Raw genomic sequence first — 15,271 nt, 5'->3', positions numbered from 1 at the left:
CACGACACCAGGAGAAGAACGGAAGCGAGGGCGAGTCCGCGTTCACTCACCAGTCTGTGCCTGAGCCGCACCGTGACAAGCGGAGATCCTGACAGGTTCTGGGAGAGCGCGGGCGGCGGGGACACCTCCAGAGAAATGAGGTAGCTGGCCGCGAACAGCGTGTGCCTTTTGTAATTTGCTGCCTCAGCAATCCTTGGAAATAAATGAGAAAAAATCAGTACGGAAGGGGAATAGGGAAAGGGCACGCAGCCAGAACCTGGGTTTAGAACTTAATGTTAAGGCCGAAATTTTTGAGACTGGAATCTTCCTTGGGTGGAAGTTCGATTGGTCTCGTTCGGTACCCACAAGGAGACCTACCGCCGCTGCCATTCCGAAGCCTGCATTCCATCATTCAGTACCTGTCCTGCCAGGCTGGATGCCGGCACCGTGGGCGGCATGGGGGCCTGAGCTCACAGAGCTGATAACAGTGGAAGAAGACATGGCCCGGGGAGCTGGAGAACAGAAGGGTCAAAGCACTGGGTGCGAATCTCAGGAATCTGCTCACTCTGCTGTGTGACCTTGGGTAAGTGACTTACCCCGTCTGAACTTCAAGCTACCTGCTTATAAGACGGTGTGACAGATGGTAGTGCGGTGAGCATCCGTGGTTCCCCTGCCTGGTGTGCGCTCACTCCCCTGAGAAAGGCCCTCGGTTTCCCCCAGGTGATGACCCCCCTTCCCCACCTCCAGACCACGTGCTCTGCTGTCGACTCCATTCAGCAGAGGCAGCCACGGTTTGCCAAGCGGCCCTCACTGTAGATGTGCTGTGTGCTCAGGAGGAGCTCCAGGCCAGGCATGTGGGGCAGGCCTACTCCACAGGCCACTGTGTCACGTCAGGGGACACAGGATAGCACGCCCCACGGCTGATGATGTTGAGCGTGACCGGCTGGCTGAAGTGGCACCTGCCCACTCTGCACTCTCAGGTGCCCTGCTCACTTTGTAAAGTAAGAGTAAAGTAGCTTTGGAGCCCCTACTGTATGCCCAGAACCTGGAATATACATACAAGAACACCAGGCTTTAGAGCCATCATATATGGACTGAATACAAACTTCAGTGCTTAGTGGCTATATATCTTTGGAGAAGACCTTTCACCACTGCCCTGAGGCATACATGGGTGGAGAGTGAGTGAAAAGTGGTGTCCAGCGGTGGAGGTGGAGAAAAGACACCAAGTGTGTCCAAGAGCCCAGAGGGGGTCTATGCACTGGAGCTCAGGTTGAACAGTGACTCCTGAGGTCCCTGAGTGCCAAGATTAAGGCATTAGAACTTTATCTGGTAGGATGTTAATCCTGACTCCCTTAGAATGTAAGTTCCACAAAACAGGGATCTTGTCTGTCTTGTTTTCTGCTTGTACCACCAGCACCTAGAATGGTTCCTAAAATATAACAGACTCTCAAAAAAAAAAAAAGTGTTAGGGTTCCCCGAATACCCCTCACCCAGTGGTGTCTACACCCACTCATGACTTTTGCCCTGATCAGTAACTACACTTAGGGTTCCAAGATGGTGTCTCCCTGATGCTGTCGTTCCTTCCGCATTGTTTGGTTGGCATTACTCTACAAAGCACAAGGGCGGACACGTAAGCCAAGCCAAACCTTCCGGGAACCTATCTGTCGGAAGCACGTGTGAGTCTGTCAACAAGACACGGAAACCCAGGGACCGAGTCACCGCCCTGCTTCTGTCAGCTGGCAGCGATCCCCTCTCCGGGTCCGGGTCTCCACCTGCGGAGGGGCAGTGGGAGCAGGTGATTCTAGACTCCCTGCCCGGCTCGGATTCCCGGCCCCACGCGAAGGGAAAGGCAGTCCCAGGTGCTTGCCTGGCACAGCAAAGCCACTGGCAAGAGCTGAGCAGCCCTCAACTGATGGGGCAGGTGCGACCCTCCGTGCGCAGGGGGTAGAGCAGGGACCGGCTAAGTGCCCCCCAGGACCCGTGGACACTCAGACGCTGGCCCCAGGAGTGGTTGCTTGGGTCCTTGGAACGGCCCACCCAGGGCTTGGCTGTGAAGATGGAGACCCCGTCCCAGCCTCACCCCCATCTTCATGCACTAAACTGGTGCTGACTCCACCTCACCCCGAAAGGGGATCGGGAGGACATTACAACTCCACAGCACCTTTCATTCTTACAAAAACCATACACATACGGAGATCACAGTGCGTGATACTAAAAGGGAAGGGACTCGCTGTGTAGGCGAGCAGAACGCCAGCGTGCTGTCTGCCGATCTACTCATCCCCTCCTAACTGTGTGTGGAGTTTGAGAACTGTCTTCCAGTCAATATGGCGAGAACGTCCAACCATCTTATGAGGTGCTAAAAGCAAGTGCTTACGCGTCACGTTAAGGGCACCAAGCTTTGTTTAAACAGCTAACTCGCGCCGCGCTCACGGCAGCCTCACACGCTGGTGGGTCGTCATCACCATTCTAGACGGGAGCACACCGCCAAAGACGGCCAGGCGTCGCCCAGGTTCACATCGCCGCCAAGGGCCCCGCTGGGCGAAGGGAGCCGGGTACCCAGCGCCCAGCTCTGCGCTGCTGACTACCACACTGCTGGCCAACTTCTGTCCCACCCTGATGCCACAGGAGAGCGTACAAGTACGGGGACATGCTTGGTGAACTACTGGGATGATTTTTTTTCCAAGGCTAATTTTGACAATAAGACACTTCTGCATTAAGTGCTGCCCTTAGAACTTCACTGAAACTGAAGATTCCACCTATGAAAAATATGTTCTCATCGCGGCAAATTGTCCTGTTTTGACTTGGGGAAACCAAGGGAGCATGCGTTTGCTGCTGACAGGGTGCAACGGTCCACAGGTGTTAATGCTAACAGGGAGAGGGCCGTGAGCGGCACCCTCTGCCGGGCGAGTCTCAGGGCCCACGACTTGGGACAAGAGGAGCTGACCACGGTGATCTGGATGTCGCAGCAGGGGTCCTGGGGCTCCCGAGAGTCCTCTCTGTGGGGGTGCCTCGGGCAGTGGGGACAGCAGGGAGGTGGGGGGAAGGCCCTGCGATGGAGGAGCGTCCCAGCTGCCGAGCTTCAAGCACATCCTTGGGCCCCCCAGAGCAGGACACAGTCAGCCTCTCCCCCATCCACGGACATAACGGCGCGGCCGACGGGGGTGTGCAAACACGGGCCTGGGGGGCTGCCTGGGCCTATAAAGTTTCTTTGGCACACAGCCACGCCCACTCCCTCACGTATTGTCGGAGGTTGCTTTCACGCCTCCACGGCCGACTGAGCAGCTGTGACCGAGCCGTTATGGCTTGGAAAGACAAAAATATTTACTCTCGGTCCCTTTATGGAGAAGTCTGTCGGCCGCTGGCTAGTCATGATTCTACTCGGCCCCAGGGAATTGTCCCCTGAAATGCGTGTACACGCGATGTCGGTGAAGAGCAGCTCCCCCTTCTCCTTCCTTTCCTAGTCTGAGGCGGAAGGACGATGCGGACGGCAGCACAGACACCGCTCGCCCCACACGCTCTCACCCTTGGCCCCCAGACAAGCTCGGCCGTGCCTCACAAACACGCGCTTCACGGACTTCACTGACAAATGAGCTTCCGCCTGACCATTCAGCGTGAGAGCTGCAGATACGGGAGGGGGGCCAAGGACGGGTCTGTTCTTCATTCGTATCTTGGATTTGGAGAAGTAGCCCCCAAGGAGTTGAGAAGGCATCTTTTGAGGAACGGTGATGGCATTTCCCTTCGACAATTCTCCTGAAGAATTCTGGAAATCACACGCCAGGAGGGACCGGTCCCCCTCCCTCAGTTACGAGGAAACGCGTCAACGCGCAGGCTTTCCCAGGGCGATCGGACCCAGGCCTACACAGAAGTGGGGCTGTGGTGTCCCCGAGGCTGCGGACATCCAGGCGGCAGCACCAGCCCCCACAGCCCGCCCTGCAGGGGCACGAGAGACACTTGCCGGGGAGGCCAGGGGGACCCCATGGCGGGGGGAGCGGAGCCTCCCGACCCTCCCCTCTGAGGGAGGAACCAGCCTCTCCCCGCGCTCTGGGTGGGCTGACCCACCGCCAGGCCACAGGGGCCACGTGAGCACACCCCGGCGGCAAGAGAACAGCAGGCTCCGGCCACCGGGATGCGGGAGGCCAGGATGGGCACATGAGCCAAGCACGCCAGTCCCAGCCCTGTTTCCACAGAGCCCATGTGAGCAGACCTGGCCAGTGACAGAGCAGGATGCTCCAGCCACCGTGACTGGAGGGAGCCAGATGGGTACATGACCCAAATGGGCCAGTCACAGCCCCGCCTGAGTTTCCACGCACACGTTCACGAAAGAGGCTGCTGTCCTTCCGAGACCTCAGGACCCAAAGCGGGGGCGTCCTGAGCCACCGGAGCCAGCCGTGCCTCTATGGAGGGGCCCGCCTGGAAAGGAGCCAGCACAGAGGAAAGCACAGGCAGGAGACGGAGTGACCAGGTCGGGAGGGCTCCCCGTGCCCTGGGTCCTGCCGTGACTGAGGCCTTCCCCATCCCACGAGCCCCCGGCCTCCCCGCCATCCACCAGCGGCTGCGTATCCAACCAGCCCTGACCGATGCAGGGTGTGCTGTTGTCTCCCGCTCTACACAAGCGGCGGCGAGGCTCCGGCAGTGAAGGCACTCGTCCACGCACGGGGAGTTCCGGGCGGCTGTGGTCACCTGCCCCCTGCCCTGTCAGCCTGCGCACCCAGGGCCCGCTGAGCCCCAGCTCCGAGGTCCCGCGTCCCCTTCCGAGGGCCGTGGCGTGCCCTGGCTCTAACAGCAAAGCCCCCTGTAGACCTGTGAGGGCGTGCAGGTGGGGGTGTCTCCGCGGTCAGCCGCCCGGCGGGCGGATGCACACACGCCCGCTGCCCTCTCCCTGCCAGGGTGCCCGCTGCCCTCTCCCAGTGTCACCTGACACACTCACTTGGTCTCGGCCGCCTGGATGTGGTCCAAGTAATCGTGCATCCTGTGGTAGAGAAGGCCCACGATGGTGGTCCAGGCTGCGGAAGAGAAGAGGGTCACAGACACCCGTCAGCCTTCCAGCGGTAGGGCCCCCAGACACACCCGCCTGCCCAGCAGTGCGCAGCGCCCACCCTCACGCTCAGAACCCAGGGGCCGCTCCTGGGGGTGGGGGCGGGACTCGCAGGGGTGGAATTTTCCAGGAGCCTGAGTAGAAACTTTGTGACCCTTCAGCTCTGGCTTGAACTGTGGCAGTGACTGCGTGCTCCTCCTCCGAGCCGACTGGAGACGCACAGATGCCACGGCTCCCGGGGAGAGCCTGACTCGCCAGGAACGCCAGAGTTTCTGAGGGCAGAGGGCCCTGCTCCAGCAGCGGGCACCACGCCAGCCTCCAGCTTTGCGTCCTCTGGGTGAGCATGTCCTGTTTGCTGTTGGCATAGGGAGTATTTGCAGCCACGCGAAGACATGAGCGAGGCAGCAGATGCAGGATTTACAAGTGGCGGCGATCACTCAGGTGTCCTCCATGCCTTGTGGCTAGTCCCACCTCTCTGCTATATGACGGCTTGAAACAGGAATCATTTTTAGTTTAGCAGAGGACGCTTGGAGGAGGAAGTGGTTAGCTATCTTCCAGAGTTCCTCGGGGATATTCGTTGAATGTGTTAAGATTTCAGGAATACATTTAGCATCATATCACTCTCACGGTGTGCCAGGTAGAAGGGCTTTCTTTGCTCGTTCTTCTCAAAACAATGAGTCTAGTACGAATATTGTCCCCGTTTTACAGATGAGGAGCCTGTAATGCAGGCAGGTTCAGTAACACAGCCAGCAAGTGGCTGAACCAGGGCTGCAGCCTGGGAAGTCCAGCCACCAGTCAGTCCTCGCGACCAGCAAGTCCTGCTGCCACAGGGCAGAGCATGACGCCACAGCCCTGCTGAGTGTGAAGAATGGAGGGTTTCTAGATCCTGCAGCCGGGTGGTATGAGATGAGCAAAGATCACGTACATAGTTGGCAGATCATAGCATCATCCCCAGACGCCCCCCCGTTTCTGTAGTTCACCCCATGTGGGGGGGGGGGCGTCCTATGACATCTCCAGGCACCTTTCACGCAGGCAAACAAGAAGGTAGAGGGAGCAGAGGTGGGCCCCTGAGGGCTGGCGAGTGACAACTCCATGCTGGGGAGGGGACACCATGATCCTACACCACCCAGGCTGCTCTTGGTCCCCAGTCTCAGAATCACATGTCCTCTGGCCGGACTGTCAGGAGCTGCAAATCCAAGGCCACAGGCCCATCCCTGACTTCCCGAGGGACAAGCAGTGGAGGCACTCACTCACTTTTCAAGGGGCCAGAGGGACTGTCACTGTAGCAAAAATGGCCAGAGCTGCCTGAGCGCCCGGAGTTGGAAGTAGACCCCTGGGCAGACAAACCCTCACCTAGCCGGAGGCCACCCTGGATGGGGGAAGGGGGATGGCCTCGTCTCTTCATATTCTGCTGACGTGTCACTGTCCCGATCTGGGAGGACACAGCTGTCTTTCACAGCGGACCAGCATCACCTCGAGAGCCTGTCCAAAATACAGATTCCCAGCCTCCTCCCCAGTTCCAGTTCACGAGGCTGGGGCGCACTTGGAATCAGCATTCTGAGTGAGCATCTCAGGCGCCCGCCAGGACCCGCTAAGAAGTGCTGGCCCAGATCCGCTCCTGCGGGAACAGCGAGCAGGCCCGAGGGCCGTGCGTCCTCCGGGTAACGGCCAGCCGCACGTCTGTAAGGGCCGAGCCCCCGAGGTCCTGGGGCAGGCTCAGCGGCTGCACTCACCTTGGCTGCGGAACGCCTCGTGGGGAACCTCGATGTAGCTCTGCCCCTGGGCCGGGAAGCGGTAGTGAGAGGAATTTATGGTCTCGGGTAGGAGTTTGGCCACAGAAAACTCTGAGAACAAGCCAAAGACAGGAAGCCACAGTCAGTAAGCTGCATAGCGAAGGAAACTGGGCTGTCAAACCCCATCTGCTTCTGCTTTTGTTAACAGAATGAGCTCCCCTGGGCAGTGTAATTACCTCTAGACAATGACGACCTACAAAAATAAGGGTCAAGGACGTCATTTCCACTGTATGGCTGACACGGCCATCCCGCCACTGTGGGTCTCGTGGCCCGAGGTGACCCCTCCTTCCCTCAGGGCAGCCTGTCAGTTCTCAGGGCTGCTCCTCACCACACTCTGGGGGACCCATGACACACAGGAGAAAGAAGGTGCCAGAGATGCTGGCCTTCCAGCCATCAGGCACTATCTCAGCCGACAAATTCCCCCTAAAACTAACCGACGTGGGTCAGTTCAGCCCCTGTCCCAGAGTTCGGCTCTTGCAGGAGCGTATCAGCAGTGCAACGCTCCCTAGATAAAGACTTTTCAAATGGAGGGGCCATGAAGTCAGCGCGTGTGGGACTCTGCGCCGATTATCTTGGAAAAGCAGATTCAGGCCAAGCCTCCAGCTGGCTCTCGGAGACCTGCTTCTGCAGCTTTTATTCCACAGACACTCAGAGGAGCTGCTGATACCGACTCCTGTTCTGAACAGAGGGGGCTGCTACACAAGATCAGCCCGGCCCCGAGTCGCCACCAAATGCTCCCGTAGCTTTGCGTCCACGTCATGGCTGAGCACACGTGTCCTGCTCTCACTCCCCCTCCAAAGTGTGATTTTCGTTAAGGGCAACATAGTTTAGAAAAGCAGAGAGGCCTGTCTGAGCCAATGGTGTGTTTGCTGCTGCGTGTGTGTGTGCACCTTTGCCCGCTGTGTGTGCAAACGCACCTGTGCAGGTGTGTACGCACCTGCTTGCGCAGGTGAGCGCGGGGCCGTCAGAGCGAACCCCACGGGCCGGCTGCCCTCCCGAGTCTCCCGCCGCCCCGCCTGCACCCATGGCCACATCCCACACCGAGCTGACCGCTACCTGCCATGGAGGAAGAGCCTACGATGGTGACCTGGGGCTCGCTGGCGTCCAGGTTGGAAGAGATGTGGCCCATGACAGTGTCGACGGTCTCAATCAAGCCCAGCACCATGGCATTGTCCTGAACACAACACAACGTGAAGGCACTGAGACAACAGAACCTGCACAGCCAACGTCCTGAGGCCCCCCCGCGGAATACGCCGCCAGGCTGTGCGCTGGCCCCACAGCACCCCTCCACGGGAGCAGCACCCTGCATCTCTGAAGGCCGTGGCGGGCCGGGCTTGTGCTCTCGATGAGCAGATGAGAAGGAACAGGGGAGAGCCCCCAGCACTAGCCCTCTTACAGGCGAGGAAGTGATCACTGAGGTCACTCACCCGGCTGAGCTCACAGCACGCAAACATCCCGGTCACCCAGGCCGTTGGCTGCAAGGCTTCTATGCTTAGACACAGGTGACAGAGACCTGGACCCAGCTGCACTCTGAACTCACCTCCACAAATCTCTGGCCGGCCCCCTGCCCTGCCCTCTTCTGTTTCAGAAGGAGGGGGCTAAGTGCCCCCAAGCCCCCTCCAGGAGCTTCATCCTAGTCTCCATGCAGGGGAAGGAGGCTTTGGAGGCGTCAGCACCCCAAATCCTCTCTGGCCTCCGACCTGCCTGGTGCATCCCTTCCCTCCAAGGGCCCTCTTCACTCATTCTGAGTCCCCAGCACAGAGAGGATCCCAGTGGACGCTGCCCCCACGAAAGCAGGGGCCCCTCCCGGTCACCCTGTATCTCTGCAGACAGCTCAGATGGGGCCGACTGGCCCTCACCATCAGACACACGGCTACACTGGGGACAGGGCCTCTCAGCCCCTCGGGTGTGCGGTGGCTGTGCCTCCGGCCATCATGCCCCTTTCCATCCTTCCCGCCTTTCTGAAAAGCATCCGTTTGCTAAGCATCCTTAGCATTCTCTCATAGATGCATGCGCCACGAGAATCTAATGAGCTGGAAAAAGAACACTGAGGCCAATTTTAGACATTTTCTTTGAGGCCTGTGGCCTGATTTCAATCAGCCGAGCATAGTTAAACACATGGAAATCTGTGTCTCTGGCGTGCAATTGTTGGGCAGTAGCTGATTCATACCTTCTCTTGAATGCACATTAGAGCCTGCCTAAGTCTGAATAGCTTCATGATTATTCATATTTTGTGGCCAAGCATTCAGAAAAAGTTACTTTAAAATGATGCTGATGAAATGGGTCTGCTCAGGCCCGCCACTGGCCATTTTCTGGGGGGGGGGTTTCCTGTGCTGCGGCCCTGTACACAGACTCCCCCTGGAAGTCAAGGACGCTGGAGGGTTGTGCCTTTTCAAAAAGAATTTGTTTCTATGTAAGACTATATCAGTCTTAAGTTCAGGTCCCCTTTTTTCCTCCCTTTGCCAGTGTTCACTCCATCTCATTCCATTTGAAACTGTTCAAATAAAAAGTTCAAATATAAATCCCACTGCAATCTCATTAATAGCATTTCTGCCTCAAACTGCCAAATATTTTTTAAACATCATAGGGGTTCAGGAGAATGAGCACTTGAATATTACACCAGTGTGGTTGCGGCTCTGCTGAGGGAGGCAGTTAAGAGTCCTCCACCCTGCCAGGCAACCTTGGACGTTGTGTGTTGAGACCGCATCAACAGAAAATAGACAGAGAGCCAGGACCCCAAAGTCACTGGACAGAGGAAAGGCTCCTCGGACCCACTTTGGACTTTGCATGAGTGAGGAGTAAGTTCCAACTGTGCTATGCCACTGAAATGCAGGGGTCCATTTGTTACCAGAGCACAGCCTAGCCTAGGCGGCTTGATATGCCCAGTGTCGCTGGCAGTGGTCCTGCGTGTAGCTAAAGACAACCAGATTAAATCAGACATCAGTGTATTTGTACAATATATGTGCATGCAAGTGAAACAAAAGCAAGACAGGAAGGGACATGTACGAGAGTGCTCACAATCACGGTCTGCCTTAGGACTTCAGGTGACTGCTCTTTTATACGGTTTTTATTATCTGCAGTTTCTACCTTCTCCACAACACATTAACTTGTTTTATTTGTTAAGCAGTAAAGTCAACGAAGTTACTTTTAAATATAAATATATATTCCATTATCGTTTCTAATTATTTGGAGTTCAGGGGAAAAGAGAGGCTTTTTGGTTTTTACGTTTATAACCATGAAATACATATTGTCACATGTTTCACTTTTTTCACTTAATCTAGTGATCTCCAAACATAAAACACTTTTTTTTATTATGACTCAAGAACAATATGACGGTGAAAAATATTTTATTAAAACGATAAATAGAGGTCAACCAAGTACACACTCCTCATGAAGAAATGGAACCATTGCCCTGCTTGGTGTTGAGGAGAATAACACATTACCGACACCCACACAGTTCCTGAGCCATACGGAAGACAAGGCACTTCTAATCTGTATATCTGGTCAAAATGAGCTCAAATGTCCCAGATAGCAAGACTGGAAGATGCATCATCTCTCCTAGGGATGTGACTTGGGCCATATTTACACCACTTCCAGGAAGACACACTGGTCCCCAAAGTAAATACATTTTGAAAATCAAAAATATTCTTTTTTTTCTTACCTCTGACACATCAACCCAAGTGGGCAATTGAAGAACCTCTCCCATGGTTTTTAAGAAGACCTAAAGGCAGATAAAATGACACTGCTTAGCATGTATCCTTAATCCTCAAAATCTCAAGACCTTAGATTTTTCCATGTCTTATCAACCACTGGCTGGGTTTTTACATACAGTAATAAACAAAAATAGCTCACATTAGCGTATCAGGTTATAAATGACAAAGCCCATCAGAGGTATTATCTTCTTTGCTCCCTGTGACAACCCGTCTATCAGTGATGATCATTCAGATGTCAGAATGAACACACCTTAGTCACGTTAAGTACAGTACCTCGGAGATATAAGCAGCCCTCAGGAAATGCCTGTCGAATGAATAAGCGAACGAATGAACAGGTGAATAAATCATGGCCTGCTGAATACGCTTTCCCTGGGTAGAGAAGCCAAGCTGACTTAAAACCACTTGTGTTCATTAGCAATTACCTCTCCATAAAGAAGTTACTTGGAGACCCTTGGTCAGATCACCTTAAAATCATGTTTGGTTTGGCTCACCATTGTTCTAAAAAAAATAAATTAGCTTTTAACATGTTCAAATGGGGAGATTTAAATGAAAATATGTGAATTTCCTTCTTCCTTTGAGAAGAGCAGAAGCTCAGGCCACCCCTAGCCCACAGTCCCACATGGCCACCATTGGCCAACGTGGAACGGCAGCTGCCCCTTTAGTCAGATACGTGTTCCTCCATGTACCCCAGGTCACCACTTCCTACTTCCTGACACCCAGTCCAGTCCCCCATTTATATCACTCATGTCAGCTTTTAACTGTTTGTCTTCTACTGTAGACACAGAATTAAACTGAGAGCCTGATCTAAATCTCCCATATTTCCACCAAACTACCATCTCCAGAAAAACCATTCTTCCTCACACTTTTAGACACTAAATACTGAGAGAACACATCATCAAAACTCCTTACTCTTTCATTACCTTTATTTGATAAATATTTATTAAGACTCTGAAGGGCAAGACCTTATGAACTAAGGATGAACAAAATATTGGGCTGAAGGTCTAGCGGGCAGAATTTATAATCTAGAGCAGGGAGTCAGCACTTAAAAAAAAAAAATCACCTAGTAAAGTATTGAGGTTTTAAGGCCATACAATTCCATCACAAGCACTCAGCTCTGCCATTATAGAGCAAATGCAGCCACAGACAACATAACTAAGTGAGCATGTTCCAATAAAACTTTATTACAAAAACAGGCAACATACCGGATTTGGCCTAAGGGCTATGCTATAAATTGCTGACTCCTACTCCAAAAGAGTTCCGTGGAATAAAAATATAATGCCAGCCACATTGCCACTTTTAGATTTTCTAGTGCCTGTCTGTCTGTCTATCAGAAAGTGCACATGTGCCCAGGCAGGGTGGGCGGCGGCAGAGAGAGAATCCTGGTCTCAGGATATGGAGATCATGACCTGAGCCAAAACCAAGAGTCAGGGCTTAGCCAACTGAGCCACCCAGGCGCCCCTCTAGTAGCCGTATTTTAAAAAAGTACAAAGAAAACAGGCGAAACGAATTTTGCTTCTACTAATTATGTTTCAAACTAATTATGTTTTACTTAGTTCCAAGTATCTAAAACAGCACTCCACATGCTAATATAAAAGTTATCAATTCAGTATTTTACATTCTTTTCTTTGTCCTAAGTGTTAGAAATCCAGGGGGCATTTCACATTCACAGCGCGTCTCCCTTGGAATTCGCCACAGTTCAAGACCTGCCCGGCCAGACGTGGCTAACAGACCCCTTATCACCCAGCACGGGAAAGGACTTCTCGCCAATTTCCTTCTCGCCAATTTCCTAGCGGTGGAAAGCCAGGACGACATGGAAAACCGGATACTATTTCTCTTTGAATCAGAGATGGGCAGGGTTTTGGGCGAATCTGCAGGATTGCTCTGCAGGACACCCAGAGTCAGGTCTCTCCACGGGGGCCCACGCCAGAGGTCCCAGACCGAGGGCCCACAGACCGAATCCGCCTCACAAATCTGCACATAACTGCTTTTAAAATTTTAGGTAGCTGTCCACTACTTAAAAATTGGATTATTTCCCACTTTAGAGACCCGGGTGTGGGGCCTCCCTTGCAAAACCGGAGGGGGCAGTGCCCCAGGTCAGCTAGCCGCCACCCCCGCAGACGGCCACGGTCCCTACTCCTCCTCCGGCTGCCCGGCCCCTGAGCGCATTGCAGTTTGCAACTCCGGACACTGCCGGGGGGCCCAGGGGGGAGTCCCAGGGAAAGAGGAAACCGCTGAGCTGAACGAGAAAGTCTCCCGCCTCGGCCTGCACTGGCTCCTGTGCTCCAACACAGGCATCCCCTCGAGGCTACGGACACGCCCCAGCCTCCGGGCCAGCCCGCGCGGACTGGACACCCCGGCCTCCAGCCCAGGGAACCCGTGGGGGGCGGAGCTTTGCAGCCTTGGCCCCGCCCACGCCTCTTTGTGATTGGCTAAGCCTTGGTGCCCCGTCTGCTCCCCGGGCCCAGGATTGGTGGTGGTCATGTGACCCAGCTTCCGCCAATGAGCTGTGAGGGGAGGTCGCACAGGGAACGCTGGGAAAGAGTTTCCTTCCGGGTGAAGATGGAGGCGGGCGCCCTCTCCCTCTGGGGCTGGCCGGCGGGGCCTGGGGTGTGGGGCCGCCCCGGCCGCGGGGAGACACGGCGCAGCGTGAACAGACCCGCGCTGCCGCCGCAGATCCGTGCCATGCAGGAAGACCGGTACTGGAGCCCGGGGTGAGGCCGGCCGGGGCCCGTCTGGAGGGGTCCTCAGGGCGGGGAGGCCCTCGGGCGCCGGCGGGGAGGCCGGGCCTGTGGGGCGGGTGCCGGGCCCAGGGGCCAGGTCCAGGGCTCGGCCGTCCGCGTGCGCTCCGCACCCCGAGGCCCTGCGGGGCAGCGCCCCGGAGCCCGGCGCGCCCTGGGGGTGGACGGAGGTGCCCGAGACGCCGGCTCCCGCTCCCCCCGCGGGGGCGGGAAGGCGAACAGGGCCCCCCTCCACTCCGGGGTGCCCGCGCCCCGCGGCGCTGCCTTCAGCCAGCAGGCCGGGCCGAGTGAGGAGGCCTCCCCGCGCGCTCGGCTGGCGCCGGACACCGTTCCCGGCGCGTACAAACGCACGGAGCTGCCCCCCATCGCCGCAGAGCGGAGCGACCGAGCGCACGGGGCGGGGGGCCGCGGAGGGAGACTCAGCGCTGCAGCCAGCCCCCCGCCCCCTGCTCGGACCCGGAAGCTGCTCTTTGCGGGGGAACCCGCGCAGTCTCCCCACCTCTGCCCGCCCGGGAGCCGCCTCTCCCTTGACCTGGAGAGTATTTGGAGCAGAGTGAAAGCGGCGGCACCTTGATTCCATGCCACAGGTGGCACGTTCGCGAAGTGCTGTAGGTGACCTTGGCAATTCCCACTGCCCTACAGGTCACAGCGCTGCGGGTCACAGTGTGTGCAGAGTGAGGTCTAGGGTCCCACGGCTGCACCTGCGCAAGACCCAGTCCCACCCTTCACCTGTTGCCAAGCGGGGCAGCGAGGCTTAGAACTGGAGTTGCACACCCAGGTGGCCGGTGGCCAGGTGGATGCAGAGATGGGAGCCCTGAAGAGCTGAGGCAGAGCCGAAGGAGGCCCCAGCGAGCTGGGTAGAGCCGGCTGGAGAGGCCACCCTGCCTGGTTGTTCATGAGAAGCCTGGAACCCAGACTTTTATGTAAAAGCTCTTGACTTTTCTATAACTCTGTGCAGATTGAGCAAAGCACACCTGTGGGCCAGGATCTGGTAGTTTGCCATCCCTGACCAGCCAGGCACAGAAATCAAATAGCTTTACCTGGGTGAGGTTCAACGCCATTTCCTGTGAGAGAGGCTTGTTGGGTAATTTGAGGGACACGTTTCGCAGATAACTCAGTACAGTTCCTGGACTCTGGAAGTTTTTTCTTGTCTCTGTCAAGTTGATTATGATAGGATGGTAGGCGTTGGTGGGCGTCTAAAAGAAATGACAGGCGTGAGTTCAGCCAGGGATGAAAGCCAGGAAGTCCCACAGAAATTCAGTGTGCCCTCCTAAAGCCCCGTGACGATGGCAGGCGCGCCTGCGGCATACCAGGAGGCACTTTTCCGACCACCTAACACATTCTGACCTTTCATCCTCTCAACAACTTCAAGGAAAATGCACCCATTTCAGAGATGAAACCAAGCACAGGGAGGCTTACCCAGAAATACATGTGGAACTGGGGTTTGAACCCACACCGATGGTACAAGAGTCTGTGCCCTCACTGTTCCTTAGAGTTCCCAAATAAAGTGGTGTGATTACAAATACTAATTCCAGAGGAGAATGTTTCTGTATGGATTGATCTTCTCTCAAACCTCGGGAGAAGGGGCACAAAGAGAGAACGAGCATCGGCTCAGGTCCCCCCTGCTCTCCGCTCACTGTGTCACCTGCCCAGGAGACGGTCTCAGTGTTCATGTCCCTCGGCAGTCTGGTTTACTTCCTTTTGACCCCCGAGGCCACAGACCGCAAGAAGCAGAGGGCTCTCCCTTCAGTCAGCCTGAGCATCTAGAATTAGTGCCAAAGTTCGCTTCTCCTCCAGGGATGATTTCTTCCCAGACACTATACTGCCAATAAGAAGAGCCAGACTGTCTAATGGCATTCAGTCCTGGCACACAGGCTAAGCAGAAAGCCTTCAACAAGAAGTAGGGCCGAGATCAATGCATGTGCTTACCACAGTGTTGGCTGGGGGTGTCATGAAGAAGCTTGGTGGCGTTGAAGACAACAAAGCATGCTTTCCTGGAAAGAATCAGTAACA

The 15,271-nt window shown here is 55.6% G+C and overlaps 1 protein-coding gene across 4 annotated transcripts in view; it reads right to left on the bottom strand.

Moving 5' to 3' along the window:
- Window positions 1-15,271, bottom strand: part of ADGRD1 (adhesion G protein-coupled receptor D1) — a 126,751-nt gene that overhangs the window by 77,794 nt on the left and 33,686 nt on the right. For all 4 annotated transcript variants that reach the window (XM_073888842.1, XM_073888843.1, XM_073888841.1 and 1 more), the window contains 7 exons: window positions 15,188-15,252; window positions 14,299-14,454; window positions 10,469-10,528; window positions 7,864-7,981; window positions 6,748-6,858; window positions 4,907-4,982; window positions 51-192 (listed from right to left, as the gene is read on the bottom strand). In XM_073888842.1, coding sequence (XP_073744943.1) covers window positions 51-192; window positions 4,907-4,982; window positions 6,748-6,858; window positions 7,864-7,981; window positions 10,469-10,528; window positions 14,299-14,454; window positions 15,188-15,252 — 728 coding nt within the window. The remainder of the gene's footprint in view (window positions 1-50; window positions 193-4,906; window positions 4,983-6,747; window positions 6,859-7,863; window positions 7,982-10,468; window positions 10,529-14,298; window positions 14,455-15,187; window positions 15,253-15,271) is intronic.

The sequence above is a fragment of the Callorhinus ursinus genome, unplaced genomic scaffold (assembly GCF_003265705.2).
Source record: "Callorhinus ursinus isolate GAN/ISIS: 27379988/994484 unplaced genomic scaffold, GSC_fseal_2.0 scaffold97, whole genome shotgun sequence".
In the NCBI taxonomy this organism is placed as follows: domain Eukaryota; kingdom Metazoa; phylum Chordata; class Mammalia; order Carnivora; family Otariidae; genus Callorhinus; species Callorhinus ursinus.
This window is presented reverse-complemented; position numbering and strand designations above follow the sequence as displayed.